At 41.0% G+C, this 25,680-nt stretch overlaps 1 protein-coding gene and 1 long non-coding RNA gene across 5 annotated transcripts in view; one reads left to right on the forward strand and one right to left on the reverse strand.

Annotated features, from left to right (window-relative positions):
* LOC111247094 (somatostatin receptor type 2-like) overlaps positions 1 to 25,680 on the reverse strand; it is a 240,402-nt gene that overhangs the window by 128,328 nt on the left and 86,394 nt on the right. The window contains exon 1 of one of the 3 annotated variants that reach the window (XM_086982969.1): positions 24,501 to 24,533. The exons of the other annotated variants lie outside the window; for them this stretch is intronic. Coding sequence (XP_086839095.1) covers positions 24,501 to 24,518 — 18 coding nt within the window. The 5' untranslated portion in view covers positions 24,519 to 24,533. Of the gene's footprint in view, positions 1 to 24,500; positions 24,534 to 25,680 lie in introns of those variants that run through there. 3 annotated transcript variants of the gene reach the window in all.
* On the forward strand, positions 12,754 to 19,568 carry LOC111247095 (uncharacterized). Of its 2 annotated transcripts, XR_015323299.1 has the most exons (5): positions 12,754 to 12,972; positions 14,338 to 14,522; positions 17,042 to 17,375; positions 18,445 to 18,586; positions 18,805 to 19,568. It is a non-coding gene; the product is annotated as an uncharacterized LOC111247095 (long non-coding RNA). The 2 variants fall into 2 exon arrangements; XR_015323298.1 differs by lacking the exon at positions 18,805 to 19,568 and having other exon boundaries at positions 18,445 to 18,772.

Raw genomic sequence — 25,680 nt, forward strand, 5'->3', positions numbered from 1 at the left:
CATCGTCGACATGAACGACTTGGGTATAAGCGTATGCATAAGGGGCTGCAATGAGCGAAGAGGCAGCTCATTGCGTATGACTAGCGCATCAATTATAAACTCCGTTGTCTTCGCTGTTAACAAGTGATACCATGACGATATGGCGCAATGCTGTCCGGGCTATGCAGCCTTAAACGGCGATCGCGGGAACTCTCCTCTTACCCCCGATGCTTTACCGACAAACTGCGGCTTCTGCCACTTTCAAGGTGAAGACACCAGAAGGAAGCTGTAGTGGTTGGCAGGCTGTCTAAAGCGGATGCTTACAAGAAAGATCGTAAGACAGATAAAAACACCATAAAGATCATTGTTTATAAGGCAGGATACGGCCGATATAGTGACAGGTTCCGGATCGGATCAAACTCGCGTGTAGCCTTTAATACTACCTTTGTATGTGTTTATGTTTGTTGCTACAATAAAGTTGCTGTAAATGACTTCACTACGGCAAATTACTTTAATACGATTAACACTGACAGTAAGACATTCTGTAAGTAAGATTCTTGCCAGGTCATAAGAAATCAGACTTTAGGTTTACAATTGTAAGTCTAGTTCTAAAATTGACGTTCCTATCTTGCTAAAAAATATCCCCACTCAATACAGCGATACGCGCATAATAAGTGCGGAAGGCTCAATCACTCGAAGTCACCGCAGCGTTATCCTTCGATACGTTTTCTTGATAACAGCCTTATAGCTTCGATAATATTATTAACCAGCAGGTGTCAAACAAACTAATGTAAACGAAATCTTAAAACAGGCCTTTGCATGGTTTGCCCCTCCACGATATGCACGTATGTACGTACGTACGATGTGGCAAATGACACATTGCTGGAGCTGTACATTATGCACGGCTAGTGGGCCATTTTATTCACAGTGATCTAATTCCGACAAATGTTCTCCATTTATATGACGCAATGTTCGCGACTGACAATTTCATTAGGTCCCATCCGTCCCAAGATCGGTCGGCCAATAATGGGGGCGATGGTGTTACCACGCTAATGTTAGCCATGGAAGCGAACTGATTTCTAGAGCAATACTGGAATTATAATTTTTGTTGTTGGGGGTGGTGTGAACTCGAAAACACGATGTTACACAGCTCCTTTGGGGAGCTATGATTAACAAAGCTGTACATTCAACACAAATTTATGTGAAGTTCATACAACAGTGCTGCAAACATTAAGACATTGTGTCGGTTCTGTAGTTTCAGAAGCAACAATGCCAGCGAATCTCTGTCAACTATGCATTTATAGCGCGCGTCAACGCAACGTTTGGTCAGAAGTCTGATAAGAAAGCTCTGCAATCGTTTAGCATGACGCTGTTGAAACAGCGCTTTCACCTAGGAGACGCGGACTCGCTGGTTCCCGTGTTGTTGTCATGGAGAACGCCACGCGCGCCTACAAGAACTTTCACCTGATCTCTGAGCGATATTGCCCTTACGATGAGCCTGTTGTTGTGATCGTGCAACGTTGAGAATAAGTCAGATGTGTTCTATATAATATAGGTGGCCGACATCCGCGAATCAGGTTGATTCGCATACGGCACCGGAACGGAGCGCTATATATATATATATATAAGAAAGCCATGTGATTAGCAAGATGACGGATTTACGTATATTACAATAGACAAAAATCAGGGCAAACCATACAGTTTAGGCCATTTTCCGGGAATTTTTTTGTGTTAGTCGATGTGCATAGAGATATAAGCGGCACGAAAGCGGCTATTGCTGTTGAGGTTACAGTGACGAGCTGCGTCCGCTGAAGGTGAATTGTTTTTATTTTTATGGAGAAAATTATATAACTAATTGAGGTTGATGGTAATTAGTTGTAAAAACTTTTGATTGTTAGTAATAGCATAATCTGTACGACATGGCTTTATGGACTCTAATAAATAAACTTTAAAAGTTAGCAAGAAATATTAAATAGATGAGACATAATTCAAGTGAGCGTTTGTAAGTTGACCTATTGATTAGGGGCTTCAATGCGTTAAAGCAACTTATTATTTCTGCTGTCTATATATAGATATTATAAAGGATTAAGTAGATTTCACTCAAAGGAATCTGTCGATACTCCTCTGGTGTCAGATACTCGCTATTTGATACCCTGGGCAACGCTATTATTCTAAATAAAGACAGTCGTTATGTTTGGCACGCTATTGACCAAAGCCCAACTGGGCTATATAAATACACAGCCTGAAGGCATCGGGAGTGTCCACTTAGCATTTCCAAGCGCCTAATGTCAATCCTTAATGCAGTTTCCGCTGTGTGGCAGACAACATTACTGATACGTTACCTAATTCAAGGCTTCTATAAGGTGGCCTCTTGCAAAACAACGATAGCCCCCTAGGGAGAAAGTTAGTGTTCGTGCTTTACACAAACAATAGTAAAACAAAAAGTAAATTATGAAAGCACACCCCAGAATTAGACAATTTTTGTTGTAGCTAGCCTATTTAATGTGTCATATAATTGCTGAAGACAAAATTAAATGACATAAGATCTATATCGAAAATGGGTCACTTTTTTTCGTTTGTCGTAAACGTAGCAACGATGTACCTTGCCATTATTATACTAATTCTACATTTATCGTATTTTAGACTTTTGAACAAGTCAATGAAAAGCAAAAACCTCATGGAAGCCCCGAAAATCGCTGCAATCGCGTGTTTTGAGTAGTTCAGTAACGTTTTTCCTTTAGCTGAAACTAAACGTTTCACGCACACTATATTATTTACAAATTAGATTAAAAAAAAGTATTGCAGAATGTAAAATTACAAATTTATACTTTGGGAAGCGTTTGATTAACTTTAGAACAGAACGGCTCACGTTCATTGGGGCCAACATTTTCCATTGCAGCATATACTGTCAAACAGTTTTGTAAGAGACCTTAGTAGATCAAGATGAAGATACTTAGAGTTAGAGACAGGTCACTATCTCTAGAACCACGCCCAATTATACTCCCGAGGTGGCTGCAGCAACTTTCGGTATCGTCGGACTCTAACGCCACCCAGATAAACATTGTCCCGTCTTTTTTTTCGTCTGCTTCTTCGACAAGGTAAAATTCAACATGGGTTTTGTGCAATAAACGTTTGCAACACTTCGGCTTAAATCCACAGAGAATACCTTAATCGACTGTCCAACATGATCAGGAGGACCGGTCCCAAAAAATCTTGTTGCCTTATCTATAATAATTTCAGATAACAGAAGTTGCATCAGATGAACATAAGCCCTTCGTCCTGCAACGTTTCCGTCTGATTTCGCTATTTACGTATGTGTGTAGGTTGGCATATTGACGTGTAGAAAACGAATCCAGAAAGAACCTTACAAAATGTAGGTATCATGGACACCACACTTTCAGTAGCACAGTCCATATTTTATGAGAAACACGAGCCGATACTCCCTAGCCGCACGTCGCACAAAGGTCGTCATGGTAACAGCAGGCACCGTGAGAGGATTATTGACCCTTATGGAACACCGTTCCTCCTTGTCTACGAAAAATGTTTCGGTCAAAGATACAGATGAAAGCTCATGAGCATCTCGCGCAAAAATGTTTGTGAGTACACGCTTTCACAAAAAGTAGGGCAATGTTCGGCCGCACATGAAGAAGACTTTAGGCATTCCTATTGTTTTAGGGAGTAATTTATTGCTTTGAGTAATATATATTACTATATGAGGTTATTATCGTTATAAGGATTAGCATTACAGTCACTATTTTTAGTGCCGCTAGCTAACAATGCAAGCATTCCTAATGTCCTACAAGTAAAAAGTGCTTGGAAAATGACTGCCCTTGACGGCCTTAAAGGTAGTAACCAGACTTTTTGAAATTTTCTTTTGAGGCGGCAATGAGCGTTGATCCAGTGAAAGAGGTCTAGCATCTCGGACAACGAAATCGACAAAAACTGTCGTTATACCATCGGAAATGTTACTTTCAGATCAAGAATACCGGTGCATTTACATAGCAAACTCAAACAACTGCTCAATATAGAACGAGTTCAGGTTAAAAGAGATACGTACGTCTTATAATTACGATTCAAGCGAAAAATGTTTGCCAAAAAAATTTCATATTTTGAGGTAAATCTTTTAATGTTTATCGGCTCAAGAATTGTAGCCGGTATCGAATTTATCGCAAGACATCCAGCCAAGACAGAGTTCGAAGTTGCGCAGGCGCCAGTCTCTGTCGTGCAGTGTCAAGATGTCAGTCGCTTCAAACCTGTTTCGCTGATACAACATTTGTGGCTTAAAGCCTTCGTCTTCGCTGAGATCCCACACTCGCAGCTCGTTTTTTATCAAAATTTATCGCAGGCTTGCTTGGACGGTGACGACGAGCCCGCTGGACGTCAGTTACACTCGAAACGGCTACCGTTAGCAAACTAAAGAGCTTATCATACAGGAGTACGATAGCGACCGCACCGCGAAAATTCAAATTCGATTTTCGCTGCAAATCCGAGAGAGATAATTAGATGAGTCAAGATCATCGGTGCTGCCACGCCGGTAATGGTGGAAGCAGAGGCGTACCAGGGCGACGTTGGCCGTAATGGGAGAACGCGGCTGATTCGGTTGGGGTAGCCTTGACTGTATCCGTAGTGAGTGTACATTTGGCGATTGTGTCAACGAAGCTTTTGGCAGTGTCGGCAATCCTGTAAATTCAGAAGTCAAGTGGAGGCTGAAGCTGCCCCCACCGTAGATCCTAATGGAAGCGTACATAAGCCACGTGCTGGCCAATGGTAAGGCAGTTTTTGTAGAATAAGATTGGCATTCATGACATGGCACTGAAGAGCAGGTACTGACTCCAATCTAATCGATAGTTCTACACATATTAACGGGGTTGTACGGTGTTACGGTCAGCTGTCTTGTTCGATGTAAGAAAAAGTAAACCAAAATAACCAGGTTTAATCCCGAAAGAGGGAGCAAGTAATTATACCAGTGCGGACACTGCACAGCAAGATTCAGTATAATATATGTAAATATGGTGTATTTAGTATCATTTTATATAAATAATACTAAATCCGACCGTAAGCGAATAAAATATTGTTTCACGTACTAGACACATAGTAGGTCTACACAATATATATAATATATACACATATATGTACTTCATTAAATACAGATTGCGTTATTGGGCAATTTCTCGAAGCGAACTAGGTACATACTCCGGACCCAAAGCCTTGTAATTAAGCAGTGGCTTGTCAGAAGCCTATCGGCATTGACAGGCCAAATGCAATAAAGTTCCACGTATGCTCGATTCTTGCACATGCTAATTACAAAATATCAGCACGTATTAAACGGTAATATACATGCTCGGCTAACGTCTTCGATGACGGGAACGTTTGATGGTCGTTTAAGCCAGATGTCGCCGTACGTAATTTACGGCACGTAACAAGCCAACCTATCCCAACAATAAAAGATCGATCCTTTTCGGATGCCGAGCTGATCGAGCATACCGCGTCCACGATCATCCTTATCGAATAGCCATCCAAATGGTACTCATACACTATAACTTCTTCCGTAACGTGGTCACGCACCCGATGATCGTCCAACCAGCAGGAACCGTAATAAATGCTACCTATTCGTACTGTGTGTAATGCGAACATCTATTATCCATTGCAGTAAAAGCTCTTCGTCAACATGAGGGGGCCGAAGTCCACTCGAATGACGTTGTACTCTTTCAAGATATTCGAGGGGAATACTGCTGACAGAGCGAACAAGTTTTGAAGGCTTAACTAGAAATAGCGAGTCCTGTTGAGGTGCAACTCAACTCTACATGGGATTTCACTCATATTTTCCTATACGAGTTGTTGAAGTAAGCCAGTGAATAGCCCAATTCGAATGTTTATAATTCCAAGTAGTTAATTTTTGTTTAATCTCCGGTCGTGCGTCATTTTAAAGGTATGTACCGAAAATCTTCTCTGGTACAAAGCTATATTCATATATATCTGTATAGCGGATCTTGAACGCACATAAACGCCCCCTTAAACACTAGAGCAAAAATTACCAGTGGGCTTTTTCTTTGGCAAGTTAGATTATTCTGGTAGATCAGTTTATACACGGGCGGCAGTATCTGACATGCTTAATCCGACGTACTCTATGGGACTCAGGGGAATAGGTTTATATTGTGATTTTTAAAAGGGCCGTATAATTATTGAAAGTGATGAGTTTTGAAAAAAATAGTCAACATCTCTTAGCTAGCAACGGAGCGAAAGGCAACTCAGTTGAGAAGCTTCTTGTGGAACGATACAGCCCAACAGATCCAACGCGAGCTCCGTTTGGCGAAGCCTGAGAAATACAGTCACATGCGTAAGAAAAAAAAAATAAATAATGAAAAATACATTACTCTGAAGTACATGCTTTTGTCAGTGACAAGTGTCTCGTGACAATATTGCCAATCTTGACGTAACACTATGTTGATGCAGATCATTAACCGTTAGAGTCTTGACAATCTAAGCCTCACTACATATGTCTATGAATCTTAAAACAGTGGTCTGTATGTAATTATCTCGCCTTACAAAGTTATATCTAGCGGATTGCACCCTGTTGCCGCAACGGCATATATTAACATACCTAGCTCGAACGTTCTAGGCATGCATGCCGACTCAACGAGCTGAATTCCTTTGTATTTTGAGGAAATTATTACAATACATATTAAAAGAGCTTCAGACTTAGACGATGAAAATTATCCTGTTGGCACTTACAAGCAGAATATAGAAAAAGCATGACGTTCATAAAGTGTTATCTAGTTATGTTTCTAGAAAAAAGTAGATCGTAAATGGTTCCATTACATTAGATCATAAGCAAACTTGATAATATCTGCGAGAAAGGTTGTGAGTTGTTTTCGATATAGTTGTAACTAATGTCGCTGCTGGAAGGCATGGCGCAATTTTCCATCAATTTTTCGAAATTCCGCCCGGAACGAAGCGTTCCGCGGCTGTCGTCACTATGGATAACAGGAGCTCAATATCACCGAGCTAGGTCAAGGGTGAATTCATTAAGGGGTTCAAGAGATATCAGCACAAATTATTCAAAAGAACATTTACTATATCTGATACATGGGTGTCGATGGCAAAGATTTGGTCTTAGCAAATACGGAAAAAAAAAAAAACGACAATAAATACGTTCATCATAATCATAACAACGCAGGAGAATAGCTACTATAATGGCCTCTCGTTTTATGTTCGTCAATAGAAAAGTGTAACACATTATTTCGTCCCACCAAACACTCTTTTGTAAATATTCGAAATACCTCTCAAATTATTACTAATAAAGTTTTTTTCTAAAATAACTTGCAATCGCACCCGGAAGCGTAAGTAATAATTATTTTATGTTCTACTGATGTAAACTAAAGAGCGTATTTTTTTTTATCTAGCGCAAGCTGTTGATAGACATTATGAGCCGCAATAGATTTCCAGCGTATAACACACCGCTGGGCGTTGGAGACTGCTTTTAGAGCATACGTGATGTCCGGTCATACAACTGTATGGGAAAGCTGTTTGGGGCAGTTGATAAAGGGTACGAGTCTATAGTTGCTAGAAGTCATTAGTGGAGCTCTAATACTCGTTTGTCACAAAGAACTGGTCGAAGATTCTACAAATCTCATAAGTTCTCAAAGTCTTCGTAAGAACGCGTTCAACAGATCTATTGAGAAAGAAAAGTTGAGGGCAAAGTGATTTTTCTACGCCAAAAATGGCCTCAAACCTATATCGAGCGGTAGCGGAAAAGGTACGCCATAGCACTCAATAAGCCAAGGTCGTATTGAAACAAGTACCGATCCAGGATATGTGTCTACCTCAGTTTGGAAACGCGAGCAGGGATTGCCCATACTTCCAGGGGAAACGCCTGCAAATAGAAGCAATTCACATGCGAAGACCTAAAGGAATACCAATACAAGACAAATTGATCAATAAAAATCTCGGATTTACGGAATTGCAAATTTTCGTACATTTCCTCACGTAATTACGTAATAATTATGTTTGAAAACACTGAAAAACGGCAGATTTTTCTGCTATCAACAATGACAGCTAAAATGCAAACAATAACAAACGAGCTATATAAAAAAAAAAAAGTTAGCATAAGCAAAGATGGAATCTTTAAAAGTTCCTCTTATTTTACAGAATTATAGAAATGTGCCATGCTCCTTTACGAGATTACACATCTGAAAAACTTCTGCTATTTTTCTTTTACATACAATACAAATTTTTTGGGTGTGTACGCTGGCTGACCTTAGAGGCTATTCGTCAGTCGGTGTACCCGAACTTATCGCTATAATTTGGGATAAGTGACGCCATAAACAGACAAATTTTATGTAGGAATATTATGTGTGTGTACACATATTGGATTGTCAAAAGAGTATTGGTCACTTTAAGGCAAAATTGAAGCAAATATTTCCATGTTTTGATTCAGCTAAGCACACGCTGTTCCTATCGACAAGCTTCCTCTATTTTTTTTTTTTACTAATCCTGTCACTGTAAAATTTCCATGGTTTACGGAGGAAAATTTGTGACGAGTGATTTTTGCCTCTCTTCATTCAAATTAAGTTAACACGATTAATGGTGTTCTGCAGTGACCTAAACCGATGAAAATCTGGTGCTGTTAAATACCAGCCATAGAGTGAATGCCTTAAAATTTCCCCAAACAGGTTCTCTCAACGTTTGCCAGATGGATAATGATGAAATATGCCTTTTCCGTTCACTAAATCAAGTTGATTTTCTTCAGTGATTTCTAAATTCTAATTAATAGTTGGCAATAGAAGCCTGAATCAATCGTTTTGCGAGGCCCCAACAACCCATATTGCATGATCCTTTCCCAGTCTCGCTAAACATATAGCATGGCCTCCTTTGGCGTCAGTTTGAGCTTTGCTACCTATTGGGAAGAATATTTTTTTCATTATTAGTTGCATATTATTGCCGTCCATCTTCGTTCCGTGACCCGTTGATTAATTGCTTTCCGTTTTTGTGGCCAGCTTTTTTCAAATCGTTTGGTGGCGAACGCTTAGTAATATCATAGCTGCCCATCAGTCACCTTTAACAGTCCTTGTATCAACTAATCTACGGAAAGCATTTTTTACAACGAAATTTCTAGATCAAAATCGATCGACGATGAACGACACATTTTTTTTTTATAGACGTCGGCAGAATTTGTGCTTCTATCATGATTTACAAATATAGTAAATGTTTATATACAGATCTACAAATATATTAAAAATGTAAGTACAACTATAGGAAATGTTCGTGTGTTTCACTTGCGTTTAAAGCGTGAAAATGGCAAAAACACACTTACTACTGTCAAATTTTGGTTGGCCTGAAACAACTGTCAATACTTTTTGGAGAATGTAGAGGGTGCTGCGGGAACCTGACGAGCAAAACCTATTAGAACGTCCAATGAGATTATTCAGAAGAGCAGTACTTCATAAATCGAACAGAGATTGCTATTAAGAAGCGTTGTTTTCGGTAAGAGGCACGCTTACAACCCTGGTACGAAACAATGCTTGTTTCGTACCAGGGTTATGCAGCACCAAATTCGCTGTGGCATTTTTTCGTTTGGATGATACCCTTTATGTTGTCGACGGTCTGCTTTCTTTATTGATTTGTTTTATAGCGGTGATTATTTACGCGATGCGCGTCTAGTAGAAAGATTGTCTTAAAAAGTTTCAAATGTACTAGCTTAGAGAGTAGTCTTCCTTTCTTCAGGGTTATCCAATAACAGACTTATCGAAGATTCTTGAAGCGTCCATGAACACCCATATTTGTTCAGCCGGCCGTTTACACTATCATGTTTTGTCTTACTCATTTTAACTTAAAAGATTAAAAAGGCACGCATCAGGACAACCTGGTGTTTTCATGATTCGGCCGCCACCTGAAAATGTTTTCGCAACGAAGGATTTTCAAATCGATCATATCAAAAAAAGCTAGCAGCGCATACGGGACGTCACAAAAACCCAGCACCCGAGCTCTCGGTTACCACCTACGTTAAATCAGGCCACGAAAACTGGTTTACTACATACATACATAAACCGTAACATTTTCAATCGGAACTACTACTGACGCAGAAATATCCAATAATTGGACTGTCATAATCGGCCATTTGATAAAATTGCGACTGTTTCCTGGTAACCGATGATAATAAACAGAAGGCTGCGTTGTTTGCAACTGTAAATCTCTTTATTAACAGTAACATCCGTAAGATCTTCACATCACTCCATATTTATTTTTTCTTTGCGTCGCGTTGAACTTTCGAGTTTACCGACAATACGTTTACAAGGGAGCAGTATTTTACGTTGATAGTATATTATAATAAGGACAATGGCCTGTCATTCCTTTACTGACCGAAAAGCAATAGAATCTGTTTAGCTTTTTTCAATGATCGATTACGCCCTCTTTTCCCCTAGCTTGCTCTCCACCTTCTTCTTAGTCGTCGTTTAATTTCTGTCCCTAGCGTTACCCGTGTCATCATCTTTCGCTCAGTGAATAGATTCATTAAATTTCCTTCGGAGAAACCGGGTCGAGCCGTGCACAATTCCCAATCTGCTTGTGGCAGACTCCTAGAAGCAGCAGTAGTGGGGCAAGAGGACACCTTGCAGGAAACACTCCCACGAGGCATATTTTTGCGGCGTATGCAAGAGATACTACGAAAACCCTGCTGATTAAACTCATCGACGCGCGTATTATTATATTGCGCCCAATTGCATCAACGTCATAACACTAAACGGGGAAGGGTGAGATCATGGGCCACTGAACTTGGACGAGACGCCTTTTAAACTGACCGACACCCCGTAGCTGTGGTCCATCGATGAGATCTCCTTTGGGTTATCGAAAACGACGCACGTTTTTCGGCCCTCGTATCGTCTGATGAATAATCGTAATCGTAATTTTAGGGACTCAAGCCTGACCTATGTGTGTTTGTAGGAAATTCATAGACGTTGCAGTTGTACGAAACTAGTAGAATAGCACGTGGACGCTTTGTTGAACGCTGACGACAAGTAAGTTATTAGACTTCTGTAACTACATATAGATCATCCAAGCTTGTCTCATCCGTGCGAAGGATAAATCGTTCCTTACAGCGTGATAAATGGCCATAAACGACAAAAACGTTTGTCATTCGATTGTAAGATGAACTTGCTCAACGAATATTTTATGAAAAACAACTTAAAGTAACAAAAGTAAGAATGGGTCAGTAATGTTATCATCGATTCTTCCCCAGCTTTTCCCTATAGACCTTGTCAACTTGCAAAAGTGCTTATGCGCCACACCATTGAGTTCCCTTAGTTTATAGAGCAAGATATCTTCCAGCGGATGGTATGTCCCTGTTCCATTAAACTTTCCTATATGTGTGTTTATAGGCGATGACGAGTTCAATTATATTACGGGTCTGCCTTCCGGAGGTGGTCCTCGACGACAGCCTGTCGTAAGGTGAATCATTCTACGGCCTATACATTTAACTAATCCTGTCACGCAAGTGGAAAACGACCAGCAAGCACAGTTAAGATGAAACAAGGAACGAATATAGCCTTCTAACTAAGATCTATCAACATATCGAAAGCAATTTGCCTCTTCTTCGAAAATATCTGACGAATGATGCCCCCTGACATTGGTGGCTTTCCCAGCTCGGGTGCATTCCATAACGGATATAACTGTACGTACATATGTACAATAAGTAATAATAAACGTCATCCCGTATAAAGGAGGCAGTGAAAAACGCTTTGGAATAAATCAGTAGGTCGGTCTTGATAGAAACCTTGCTAATAAACATTTGAAAAATGTTTAGTCTACATAAACACGTATCACGTGAGAAAAAGTAGTTATGTTTACGTGTATTCTTAAAACCTAAAAAGTCAATTATTCCTCATATTAGTTTGTAAATAATTTCTTGTCAGGAATATCAGGCTGGTAAAAATCTGTGTAATGCATGTTACAACCAAACGAAAGGCTTTTGGTGTCTAAAGTTTGACTTTTCTTTAGTGTTTGTGCAACATTGCTCAATACTTTTGGTGAAGATTGTCATTCATATAAGGATAGAATATATACAGAATTCTTCCCTTGGAGCTCTAGACATCCCTAACTTAAAATTCTAATTATATCTATCGAAAACAGGATATGATAGAAAATTTTAAACGGCGCAATGAAGATTTACGTACCCAATAAATTCAAAGAATAAACGTTACTTTACGGCGTCATTGTGTCAAACCAAATTCCTGTTGGTAACCGCTTATTTATGCGCGTTCGATGAAGGGTCTTTAATCTAACGAGTGCGTTATAGCTGTATGAAAAAAAATGGGAGTTTGGATACTTTAGCATTGCGTTAAATCTATTCACTTTTAACACACGAAACGAAAGCATCTATTTTAAGGTTAATACGCCTAGTAGGCAGACAGACACACAGTGATACTGAACCATGGCAAAAACCACGATTTCAGCGTTACTATGGGGCTGTAATACATAAGCCCTACAGATGCCTCTCCATCAGTGTTGATACACTGGTGGCCTTTTCTATCACTTCCGTCTGCAAGTTGATACCCCTTATATCATTTGCGACTGCACTTTTAGTGAGCTTAGATTGGTCTTTCATCTCTTGCGTTTTTTTCGACTTTTCTCACAGCAGCAGATTTGTATACTGCGCATGAGAATTTCTACTGAGAAAGTTCGCGATGGTAACCTTTGACGACGATATTCGGGTTTTGAACGCCCGATCCATCCAAGGCCTGTGCACAATACCAGGCTCGTGTTCATCTCAGTTTAGGATTAAAACGAAGTGAGTTCGACAGCTGCAGTGGGTAATTATTCGGTCCACTTCCTTGCATTTGTACCGAAGGTTACATGAACTTTTCATCTAAATAGGCGTACGGCCCAGGCTTCGAAATGGTTAAGGAGATAAGCCGCTTCGTACCACAAAAGTCCCTAACATGGACCATCGACTCGAGCCTAATATTGAGCAAATTACGCGTGACGTCGATCAAAATCCATGTACGACTTTTCTATCGACCGTATTATAAGCAATACCAGACCAAATCTCTCTGCAGCGATAAAACTACCTTTGTGAACAGCAGTGCACACTGATTTGTTTGAGTTTGTTGTATAATTTCGCGAATTGGATATTCGGTCCACATCTCTGTGAACAAATTTTTAAGTGCACGAAGCTTTCCTTGCCAGATCGTTATGACTGTTGCGAATTGTGCAATAAAAACAAAAACATACGTGTCGTACCCTTGTTCCTACGTTATTACCTAAATCGATGAGCAATAAACTGATTACCATCGTCGTACACTAAACACTTTGGGTTACCGGATTGGAAAGGTACATACTTGAGACCACTGACTGCTGTGTCAATACACTCCGCCTTATAAGGGTGTAACCCTGGTCACCAGGCGATATGTACGCGAAAATTAGGAGCATGTTACCATCAGGCAGCCCGGGTCATAATAGTTTACGCAGCCTGTGATTAATTGTCATGTTTGTCAATAGCATGGAACACAAAGGAACCTTTTCCGAATAATCAGCTATTGTGATGTGACTGCTGACGGGGAACCAGCCATCAAACAAACCTCCAGCTCGGATTCTAGCTTATCGTTTATTTTTTGGCCGATGGACGAACGAGGTTACCAGGCGTTTTCCTTGAGCACATCATAAGCGTTTTCTATGTAGTTAGTTAAGAACCCATTTTTATAGTAGGCATGGGCTCCCAGAAGCGGTCGTCCGGAACTAAACATATTTCGCAACTGGAAAGAGAGGATTCACAACTATAGACGTTCCAAATGGAATTGACAAACGTTCCAGTTTAAGGATACTTGTTTGTTGCTTCCGCCTTTAATATAGATCTTCGACTCTTGTTCTGTTATCTGTAATACCCGTCTTAGCCCGAGGTAACTGTGAGCGCGTTAGGTCATTCAAGCACTGAGAAGCTCCAGGTTCGATAGATCTGAAAGCCCCATTTTTAAATGTTGCGGTACCTATGCATTGACGAATGGACGTTTTGCTGCTCTGTCTGTAGAGCAAGTTTCTTATTATGAGTAAAAAAAACGTTGACATCCAAACTAGTATTTCCGTTTATTTGCGAGTGTCGTATGCTATTGCTGGTTACGAGCCGTCCAGGGACCTCTGCGGGATCACGAAACCTATGCCGCGCATACTCACATCTGCTGCAATAGTGGTTCGAAGTCATGGGTTATAATGAATGAAAAGAGATTTTTCCTGCTAGTTTCTGTATTATAAATTCGAAAAAATAAATCTACTTTTGTAGAAACAAGCACTTGGTGCGTTTTCCTCAAACGCTGTACTCGGCAGCCCTTTCAGAGAGTTCCCGTTTGCGTTCATTGTCCTCTTTAATTTCAGAGCTACAAACTACCAAATCATTGAGATTTGCTGCTATACCTGCCAGACCCCCCGACGATCCAATCTATGATCTGTCGGAAGATCTCTAGCACGACGTTTGCGCCAGACGGAACTTATTGCCTTTGCAAGACTTTTGAGCGTGTGAAGAGGAAGTCTTCCGAAGTTTCACCGGTCTCAATTTAAAAGTAGGTTTCTGCCAGATAGATTTCGATAAAATGACAGTCGCATTCAGTTTGGAAAGAGTACGTTGTTGCATAAGTAAATGATAGTGATATTCTTGAACTGCGCCATTAAATCCAGTGGAGACATCGTCACACAGCCATGCATTTCCTCATTAATTTATCATCACGACCGGCGGAGCCGCCAAGCATGAATAGGCAACGTACCTAAAAACACCTACGTTGAGGAGTCTGTCAATCTCATCCTTAACTATTAAAAGTAAATTGTATAAGATTGGGGCCATTTCTTTAACGTAATAGTCGCGGGAAGTTTCAGAAAAAAGCACATAAAAGTATGTTGGCGCTTTTATTTGTCATCAAATTCTGCTAGCATTAGCTCGTTTGCCAGATACAAGTTTTTCAGGACCTCTTAAGCGTAGCGTTTCTCATTATCTACGTGGTATAGCTAACTAGACTCGAGTGTTTTTTTTTCTTTTCGTGTAGGTGATAATTGCTAATATCCCTCGTCGCATAGATTGAATTTGTTAAAGGACCAATTTTATTTCACCTGTCTAAAGGTAATTGTCATAAAGGCTCACTAGCTCATCGTCGGTTCATATCCCGTTCTGTCTTGCAAGCCAATTACCGGCAACAATCTGCATCTTAAAAAACTTCAGCGTTTTTCGTGGTTAGTCATAACGATTCAACGTAATAATTAGTTGGCAAATGGCAGCAGGTGATTTGGATTGATCATGCAGATTCTAAAATCATTTTCTTATCACAAAAACAAAACGTTTGTGACAAGACGGTCTTTAAATCACCATGGTGTTAAGTAAAATTTGCTTTGTTTATATTTCGCAAGGTTGCGAAAAGCTGAGAAGGATCTATCAGGTACCCCCCGAGCTTAGGCTTACAGGCAATAATAGACGTAAGTTTGAACATTTAGACGTCTTTTAGGGTAAACAAAGTAGTAGTGATTTAAAATCATACTAACTTCTCAAGAGCAAGTTTTTTCTTAATTCCATTTTAACCTTTAACTATTCATATCTATGAATGTTTGCTCATTCTATCTACAGGCATAACAATCAAACTCCAAGATGACATTCAATTAAACTGTTCGGCGCAATTTTGAAGATAAAGGCATATGCAAAGTTCTGCGACTTGAGCATGATTTAAATCTCTATTTTCCCAACTATGGTACGTTCTGTATCGGTTTTTCGAAATAATCATTCGAGATACATAATACTGCCGGCAAAACCAAGCAGTGAAAGGGACACATTATGTTGTTTTCTGCCTTTTTAAAACCAACAGCGTGATCGAGTTTGTATCTTCGAATATAATGCCTCGTGCAAAGAACTCCTGTTTCCTCTAAGCGTATGCCAGCTACATGTCTCATTAATAAAAATTTTAAAGTTCTGCCACTTGACCTTCATTCCTGTGAATTACTGACACGTATTAAAAAAAAACATAGGCAGAAACCAGCTTTTGAGTGGGCAAGGAGTTGTTGTCGGGTGCAGAAAAAGGTCGCTTAGTATCTCCAATGCAGTAACACCAACTGGGTCGGCAGCTGATTGCATTCTGACTGCGTGACGTCTCAATGGGTGATCTACAGAACGCATACATAACTAGTAGGTAGATTTGCATATGTGGAACATACCAAAGCAATACAGAAAGCCTTCTGTTCGCCTTTGTCAAAACTAGCCACATCTGTGCGGTAATGCCGCAGGCAGCGTTAGCTATCGGTCAAGAAAATCTATCGAGCGCGGTTATAGTTTGAAATAGGCAACTAAGTTAGTTAGATCGGACTTTATTCGGATCAAGAATTGGCTAGCCGTAAACACACATTTTTAGCAATGTTTCTTAACACGAATCACGATCTTGAGCCGTCTCAGGCCCTTTTATTTCTGTTCACGTTCCGTTACTCCGTGTGGCAGCACTTGCTGAGCTTCTCGAAGGGCCTCCTACATTTTCACAATACTTTTTCCCGTTTTCTATTCTTCTATGGTGGCACTTCCCTCAACATTTCACGGTTGGCTACCGAGCGTTTCCTGTCACGCTTTCAGCTCTTGCCCACCGTGTTGGTCCAGATCGTCATACAGACAGAAACACATTTCCATCACCATCGCGACCGCTACATGCAGAGACACTGCAACTGCAAGGGCGAAAACCAAACACCCATCAGGTCTTGAACAAAGAGAACAACAGTGGAGCACTTCAATGCGGACGTCTCTAGTGACAACTACAGGAAGCAGCTGCAGGAACAACACCAGTGCCAGCTAGAAATACAACTACAAGTTGCTTTTGCATCTGTGTTCGCAACTCCGACTTCACCGTAATTTCTAAGCACTAAAATAACCCCTTCGACGCCGTCTTCGAATGAGTGAGCAAATGACTGTCCAGCAAGACGTTTTTTTCCGGTAACGTCTGATTCCATAGACCCTACCTACTCGTGGCAGCGAACTTTTTCCCGGTAAGGTATTTCCACACAACCTGCTTCTCTTTTATTGTCTCTCTCGTTCTTTCGCTGACTCTTTTCTTGTATTCAGTCCGCCGATAGATGACGACGACGCCTCCGGCACCGTTCCGCCCCAGTAACAGGGGCAAGGAGAACAAGATCAGTATGCCGACTAAGGAGACAACCTAGGGCATCTATAGCGACCGGCCGACACTCAGGTTTCTGTAGCCAGCAAGCGCGCACCATAACGAAGCCCACCAGGAAACGAACGATGTCGTGACGTCTGGATGAGGCCGGTCACCGAATTGCGTGTGCACAGGGACGAAAAAAAAAAGGGCCAAAGCCTAACAGGTGCATCCACCGCCATTAGCTGGGGCTGCGAGACCGCAGTTTGTAAGAAGCTGGCGAGGTGAACAAAAAGGAACGTAAGGAAACCGTCAGTGTTTTGTTTCTCTGCTTGTCATTCTGATCGCTGTAACAAAAAGTACGCGATTTCTAGTGAACGCTGTAGAATCATTTGGAATATGAAGTAAAACGCGTATATATATATATGCCGAAGCTGAATTTGCATCGCATAAGCATGACGTTCTTTCCCCTAAGTTATTTGAAGTAGAAGGGAATGGCGTTGTAGTACTGCTATTAACTCCCAAAGATTGGCCCAGCACTGCTAAGTCTGCTTGTTGGGTTCAAGAGATGTGCGGATTACTGCAGTGCCATGGAGCGCCGTGTAGAGGATAATAATTGGTACAAGGTACATTATCGCAGCCGATATGATATAAAGCAATACGACATGGTGATTTTAAATATTGTAGAGCGCGTAGATAAAGTTAAAGATGTATACATAAAATGCATTATAAAGTTCGCATCAACCAAGAAGGAAAATCACATGTGTACATGTGAGTGTTGCATAGTTTAATGTAACAACAAGCATCGTAACAAATGTCATATCTAATAACAGAATAAATCAGCGTCACAACAACGAGTAGAGAATATTAAACAGAATATGGAGAGAACCAAATAAATGTTTCTCGGTGGTTGTCCTTACTTAACATCAGAAGCCTGTTGACTTTGTGACATGCTCTGTGGAAGGCATGATATATGTACGCATTGGCGGAAGGGACCTCAACCACTTGCCCTATAAATTTTGTACGAACAAATTTTAGACGTTTAGACTTATGTGCTTTATTTTGACATTAATCAGTTGTTGTAGAACCGGGCTTCAATGGCTGCCCATATGGCAAATATTGTGACAGATCGCCTTTATGATGTGTTTCATTGCCATTTTGTACCTAATATACAGCACGCGTCCTTTCAAGACTGCAGAATTTCTTTTTCGAGGTTACTTGTGTCGTTCTATTTAATTCACAAATATAACGAATTAACTACATTTCAGACTACAAATAAACCGAAATGTAGTTACATACCTACATTAAGTTCCTTAACCATTATCTACATCAATATCATTTTGATTCATCATCGACGCTCTTGTTACAGTGGAAGCTCGGGACGACAATGACCACCGAAGAGTAAAAAGCAAAAGCAACGCAGGAATGGCACTCTAGACCGAGATAGTCCATGCAACGCTTACGTTTGCCTGGCCTGAAGGATTGGCTGTTCTTCCCTACAATTAGGTGAGGTAAGCAGTAGAACTAGCGATGGGACAAAGGAGACGACCTAGGTGAACCTAACTACCTCAGTGGTTCGTGACTAACACAAGATGCAGATGAAGGCAGGGGTAACACGCACTTCCGGGCGATCCTTGGTGACCAGCCTAACCACCACGGCTATTCATTACTGTTGCAAATCCACCATTCGCTCTTCACTGACTCGTTGGGTCCTCACGCTGTTAACCAGGTCGTATCCGATAGAATGCACTTGTAATGGTGCTTCCTCGCCGATATCAACCCCCCTTTGTGGAAGGGGGAACGTCGACAAGGCAGCGTCAACCGCCAACAAGTAGCCAGCAGCGACAGGATTGAAGCGAGGAAGTAATTTGGAATGCCCCTGTTCGCGAATCGGCGAGTCTGTGAACGGCCGAAAAGGTCCACTGAAACTGAGCCCTGACCGCAGATCGTAGCCACTAAACGAAACGGAAATTCAGCAGCATTTGCGGGTAGTCGAAGAGCTGCTGCTAACAACAAGAGGTACGACGATGGAGAATAGTGGAGGTAGACGATGGACTAATGGCAAATAGCGGTAATACCAGAGTTGTGATGTGCAAACATAAATTAGGACTTCCGTTGAGCATCGATAAAAGGACGTGAAAGTCGAGAGTTTTCATAAGTATCCAGTAGTCGAAGCAATACGTATAAAGTAGGAGGAAAAGCATTAAAGCGGTGTTTAAGATAAGTCACTGAAGATTAGGCAGACTCAAAGGCAAAATGTATTCCTTTTTATATGTTACCATTTTATATGTTACCGTAATTTATATGTTAACCAAGGAAAGTTTTAATAATTGGTCCTTTTAGCTCTGCAATATGTGCGCTGCACTCTCATTAGACAAAGTAAAATGTTCAGAAAATGATTAGACACAAAAGGATAGCATATGCCTTAAGGGTCATATGAAATACTCGCAACTCTCTATAAATATCCATTCTTGGGGGAAAATACTATATTACAGGAGGACTAAGTGAAGGTATTAGAAAATACACGTTGGTACTTTTATTAGCACAAACTTAGCTTCTGCCTACAAAAGGCGATGGAGTTAAGAAAACGTTCATGTCTATTGTTGTTTTCGTTTGAAACGCCTCCGCCGGGCTGGCATTTTGTCACCTGATCGGTACCGCGCAACGCGTCTAAATAGAGCCTGCTCCTTTGACAATTTTATTGCTACTTCGGCCCTCATCTACCTCTTTCCTTTAACAGTTGAACTGCTTCTTGATAAGCAATTGCTGCTGAAGGGCATAGAAGACGGGTTGAGAGTGTGAATGGAAGCACCGACGTCAGTCGTGGAAGTCATCACTGGACCTGCCTGCACTGCCGTGGTATTCAAAGTTAATGCGCATACGAGTACAATGTACGATACCGCACTTTTATTGTGATACATGAGCGTAAGACCGTGCATATTCTCGAAGGCCTAACGACCAGCGGAGCTTCCAATTTCTTGCAGACTCCACACGAATCAGTATTAATATGATCAATCATATAGCGAATTTGAACATTAATTGAAGTACTGAATTCGCTCAATTCATTGCGTATGAATAAAACTAACTGAGACCCTTTTCTGTGACTATACGACAGGTATCGCTTTCTACTACACAATGGACTACACTAGTCCGCGTTCTATATAATACTTCAGAAATTCTAATTCGTTTAAATGTTGAACACGAAGTTACATCTGGCCCGTAACACGATCGACGTGCCTTTATCAACGCATGACTTGTCTGCACAGGATAAATACGCAATGTTTATTAAAAAAAAATTGATACATGTTTCACAGTGTGCCGACATGTACTACTACCCTTGCAATCTATGGTACTTCGTTTTAATAGAGAGCCATCGAAACCGTTATACATCCGCGCAATGTATCTAGCTGTCCGTATATAGCTTTCTTCATTTGATTTACCACGTCTGAACATCACATTTAGTAAAGTACCATGCGAATCTAGACCGCCAAAGCGTACATGAGGAATAAGGGCAATCACTGTGAACCTGTCAATGAAACATTTTAGACTGAATATTCAGTAGTTAGATCATCCACGCGTGGTGCAGTTTGTGTATCGATCGGCGTTGGTACCTATATTAATATGTAAACACGTTCGCTCATCTGGTGTTTCCGTAAAGTGTCCTTTGTTGACGTAGCTTTCCATGTCCTATTATTAACAATAAGCTCAAACTCGGATAAGCACTAGCAAAAAAATGCTCACAGGCTATATATCACAATGAGGTCCTTCTGCATAAGTAGCGAGATCGTGACGGTGACGCGGACAACGACTTCATCCTCTTTGCCCTAAAAATCTATTCTCATAGATGACGACCTAAAACTACTGCATGCGTAGGTAATCTAGGCATACGTTAGAGGGAGTTATCATCTGTCAACCTTATTAGTGGTAATAGTAGACTAAAAACATCGTAATATTGCTGTAAAAATACGTAAAATTTTTACGTCGATGACCCACTTTTCCCGCTGTTTCTATTAGGACCTGACGAACCAGCATTAGGCGAAAGTACTATGAAGCTACTCGAAATTTTCGGATTAGTCATTCGTGGACGAGCTGCACAGGGAAACCTGTTTATGTTCCTCAGTGGAAACATGTCAAAAGTACCAACAGCGTGTAACGAGCGCAAGAGCATAAGCAGCAACGTCCATTTCAGCAGCCACACGCACTGCCTATAACCACTATAAAGTTTTTAAAGGTGCCACGCATTCCGTCAAAATATTCATCAGACTCGGGGTAAAGGAAACTCTCATTTTTGAGCATACAAGACCAGCATTTCGGTTCATTTATATTCCTCACTATTACAAAAAAATGAGTCATACAAAATCATTCTAACTGAGTGACTTTCGCTATCAATAAAAAGCGTATATTTTTTCTCTAAGATAGTAGACTAGACTACATGGCCATGCGTGACCTACTCCGTCAACCATAGAGACAGCAGATTTGTCCGTCTTTTTTACGGGAAATGTCTGGTCTATTTATTTTGATGAAACCGGAGAAAGTAAAAAGCCATACCAGCTGAATGAATTCAATATTTAAAACTTTACTGGGATAGGGTCACTATACCTACGCAGGCCATGGACAGATATCATGCCAAAAGAAAAACGTTTGTCATTAAGCAACATACTCAAAAGAACACACTAAAAAATTAATTGTTAACCAAATATTTATCATAATGCCGAAGCAGATTCGCTTTGCAAATGCGGTTGATTTATTTCCTTTCTAAGTATTATGTACTAGTAAACATTTACAATTTTGTCCGTTCTTCAGTCAAACTCAATGTTGGATTGACTCAGGCGAGCCGCAGCTACGGCTTAATTTGCTGAGCCATACCCTCTACTTTTAACGTGGGCTGCCCTTCTCAAACAGTTTTTAGATACGGCATCCACCAGATGCTCGCCCACGATCATTTGCGGCACCTTATGTCATTACAGAAATGACGCTGCGTGCATGTATTATACAGTAGCATCTTGGGCTCGAAACCTCGTTCCACAGGAGCGTTTCGCATAACAGAACACAGTAAAAAAACTCGTCCGTGTTCAACCTATGAGTCTGTTCGTTTAGTTTACCTAGTTTCCACTATCCATGCGTACCTCTGTGATATGCCACTATGAAGAGAATGTACCGTAAGTAAGCCCATGCCTACACTAAGGCTATGACCGACTCGAGCCCTCAGTAGATAGGCCACGTCCACTGTATGTCATGCACCATGTAGTTAGTGGAAGGAATTGCATAATACACAATTCGGAGGCGTTCGTTAGTCTAGGACAAAGGAGCAGAGAAATTGAAAGGAATACAGAAAGGACAAAATTGACTGCGGACGCTGGAGTAAACAACAGCAACATCGGCCAGTGCAACTTCCCCGATATTTGTTGCTTTTACTGCTGTCATCGATGTGATGACTGTTGTTATTGAATACGCTGATAGTGCCGACGTCACTATTTTTCCGTGTCGGCGAAAAAAGACGGCACGAGGTAAATATATCGTACAAGAAAGTTATGTTTTCATGAAGGTTAGATTAAGTAATAATAGTAATCTGAAAAAGGAGAAACCAGTTCCGTTAATCAAAAGTGGACCAATAGTTCGGTAAAACGTAACTTCGAGGTTGTGGAAATATTGTTGTTTAGAAACTGTAATTGCTTTAAGAATGAAATTTTTCTTTAGAAATTGGCTTGCACACTAAGAAAATGTATGGTTTTTTCCAAAAAAAATGTCTGGGTCCTACTGGTTATATAATCTGATAGGATAATCGATGTTGCATGACGTTCGTATGACGACAAGGACACTTGTCTATTTACAGCTCATAGTCTTTCTCTGCTAGATTCTGCCTGCTCTAACCTAATCACAGCACAATGCTATAAGCGCGCTATCTTTGCTATTCGTTGTTGTCAGCCTTGATATGGAGCCGGTTAACTCAACTAAAACGGCATTCGTCGACAGACAAGGATGACTTTTCAGGCCTTCGCAGAAATTCCTTTTCAGCGTCAATTCGTGAGGGTATGCTGGTGTTAAGCCCGTGTGCACGTAAAGCTTAATGGAACCCCTATATTCTCACCCTTAGTTAGGTTTGCTCCTTTGTAAAAAACGTGCCAACCGTTGCATATACTAGTACTCCCCTCCCCCCTGTGTTGACGAGCTCCACCACTGTTTGCCTACTGAAGCTTGCTATGCCGATGGTGTTGTATGCCCTTCTATTTGGATCTTGCTGCCAACAGCATTTGTACGGGGCTGGATGCTGAACATCACGCAGACTAGACGATGGCCCTCTGGGACTATCTTGGGGACTGATGGATCGACTCTTTTCTGGGGACGTCAATTGGCCCGCTAGCGTTGGTGTTACCGATCCGATTGCCAACTTCGAAGGCGGCAACACTGGGAACACTGGGGACAGTGTTTCTCTTAATGGCAACCCAAAACCAGCTAACCTCTTTGCCAGCTAGTGTTCATCCCAGGCAAACTACTCCAGTCAGAGGGCATCTCACAGACACCCTAGGCCAAGCTGCCGAGGATTCCCCGCCGAGCTTCCATGACAAACATGTACTGCGTGTAGAGCGGGCGCATTGTTACCGTTAGTAGGCCACTTTCTTCTTTATTTAGTCACTATAAAAAAAAAAAAAAACTTTGACACAAGACCATGATAACTTGGGCGTCTACTAGATGCACTATCCACAGCAACCGGTTGTTCGGGGGCTAAGGTCTTTAGCTTGGTTTTTACGTCTGTAATCTCATGGCATGTTAGTACTCTGTGGTAGTGTCGTATACATTTCGTTATACAAAATATTTGGTATTGGTAGAAACCAAATGAACTTATTGCATTTATACGGCTTTAATATATTACACGGTGCAATATAGAGCTAATTTAGCTGAGACTAAAAATAGAATACCTGTAGGCCTCTATACCTTCATATACGTGAGATAATTCAGTACTGAATAAATCTAAATCTCTTGTGTATCATGTTCAATTGTGTTCTTTACCCCATGAACATCGACCTTTCACACTCCATCGGTTTGCAGCTTTAAGTAGTATTTTTAACCGCTTTCTATAAAGGCGATAGGATAGCGTTTTAGAAAATTGGCTACAACTATCTGGCTATGAATATCGCAGTAGATAATTAGTTGACGCTATGATTTCATTAGTATCGGAGGTGGCGCTGGCGAAAACATTCGGTCGAAGTTTTCACAAGTTCCATATTTCATATCGATAGCGTTCAGTCAAAGCCGTGAAGGTCAGTCGAAAATTTAGGACCCTGCGCCTCCCGGGTGTGTCTCCAATCTCGTATAATATAGTATTACTCACTGTGAACATGGCAGCTGTGTAACTATTTACGTGTTGGCCTATTACTTCCAGATATCTATATATTTATCTTCTTCTTGCATACATCAAGCACGTACCAAACAGCACCCTGACATTTGTCGCTTAATTCCTGCTTAGACCAACGGGACCTTCCTTACCTGTAAAGCAATTAGAAGAAACGTACGGTTAGCATATACATAAAATGTATGCGTGCTTGCCGTGAAACTCTAATACGTAAACAGTAGTATAGTATTCTATATAGTTGAAACAATTTATTTGTTGGCCTTTTTGTCAGTCCGCTTAGTCTACCTTCTGTAAACGTTCCTCTAACAAGAAGCAGTACACTAATTAAGTTATCATTATGTTAGCTGAATAAATACCACAACATATTTCCTTTCATTATAACAAATAAATACATCCAACGCACATGTTGACGCTATATCTTATCATAGCTTCTCGCCTATCGACTCGAAATCTTTTTTAAGCGCTTTGTAGTCTTCGCAATATTTACTTATTCCCCACGCAAGATGTCGTCATTCAATGGTAAAACGAATGCTGGTATCTTATCGGGCACGAGGCAATACAGGACAGACGAGCTGCCAACTCCTCGATAGTACTGGAATTTGGTGAAGCAACAGGATCTCCAAGAGCTATGAGCTGGCATGACGAAGGGCATCAGAGTATAGTATGGGCTTTGCTTTCCATTTTACCGTGAGTGTGTCCGCGTAATGGTATATATTTGTGTTCGATGACAGTAGCGTCCTCTCTATCGCTTGCATGCCTCCCGTCGAGCGTCGCCTTTTCTCCCAAGAGTCGTCGAGAGTTTCCATCACTCCTCGTCGGGTCTTCAGTTTAGTCGACTGACGGACAGAATAACAGCCATTGTTCTTCTCACTGCGTCTGCTAAAAACTCTGTCTGGAGATTCGCAGTTCCGAGCCTCGACGCGATGGCAGAACAGCAAGATATCACGAGGTACCGGGCGCAAACGAAGACGCGAAGAGGACAAATGGGAAGCTCAGCTAAATTAGGCAAGAGGCCAATAGTAACGTAAGCAGTTGTCGCTGCCGTTGTTTCACGCACATTCTCAGTTTTTCTCCGTACACTGGCCAACGTAATTCTCGGTTGTATCCTAGCACTCTCTTCCTTGTGGGAAATGACCTGTGGTGGAAATTTTTCAATGCCACCGAAACATTACCGGTGTTATATTATACTCTATACGAGACGCATAAATAGCGCTCCATCCAAGTTCCATTATACGATATATATTACTTCTGATC

This window comes from Varroa destructor, unplaced genomic scaffold (genome assembly GCF_002443255.2).
Source record: "Varroa destructor unplaced genomic scaffold, Vdes_3.0 BEIS01000003.1, whole genome shotgun sequence".
In the NCBI taxonomy this organism is placed as follows: Eukaryota; Metazoa; Arthropoda; class Arachnida; order Mesostigmata; family Varroidae; genus Varroa; species Varroa destructor.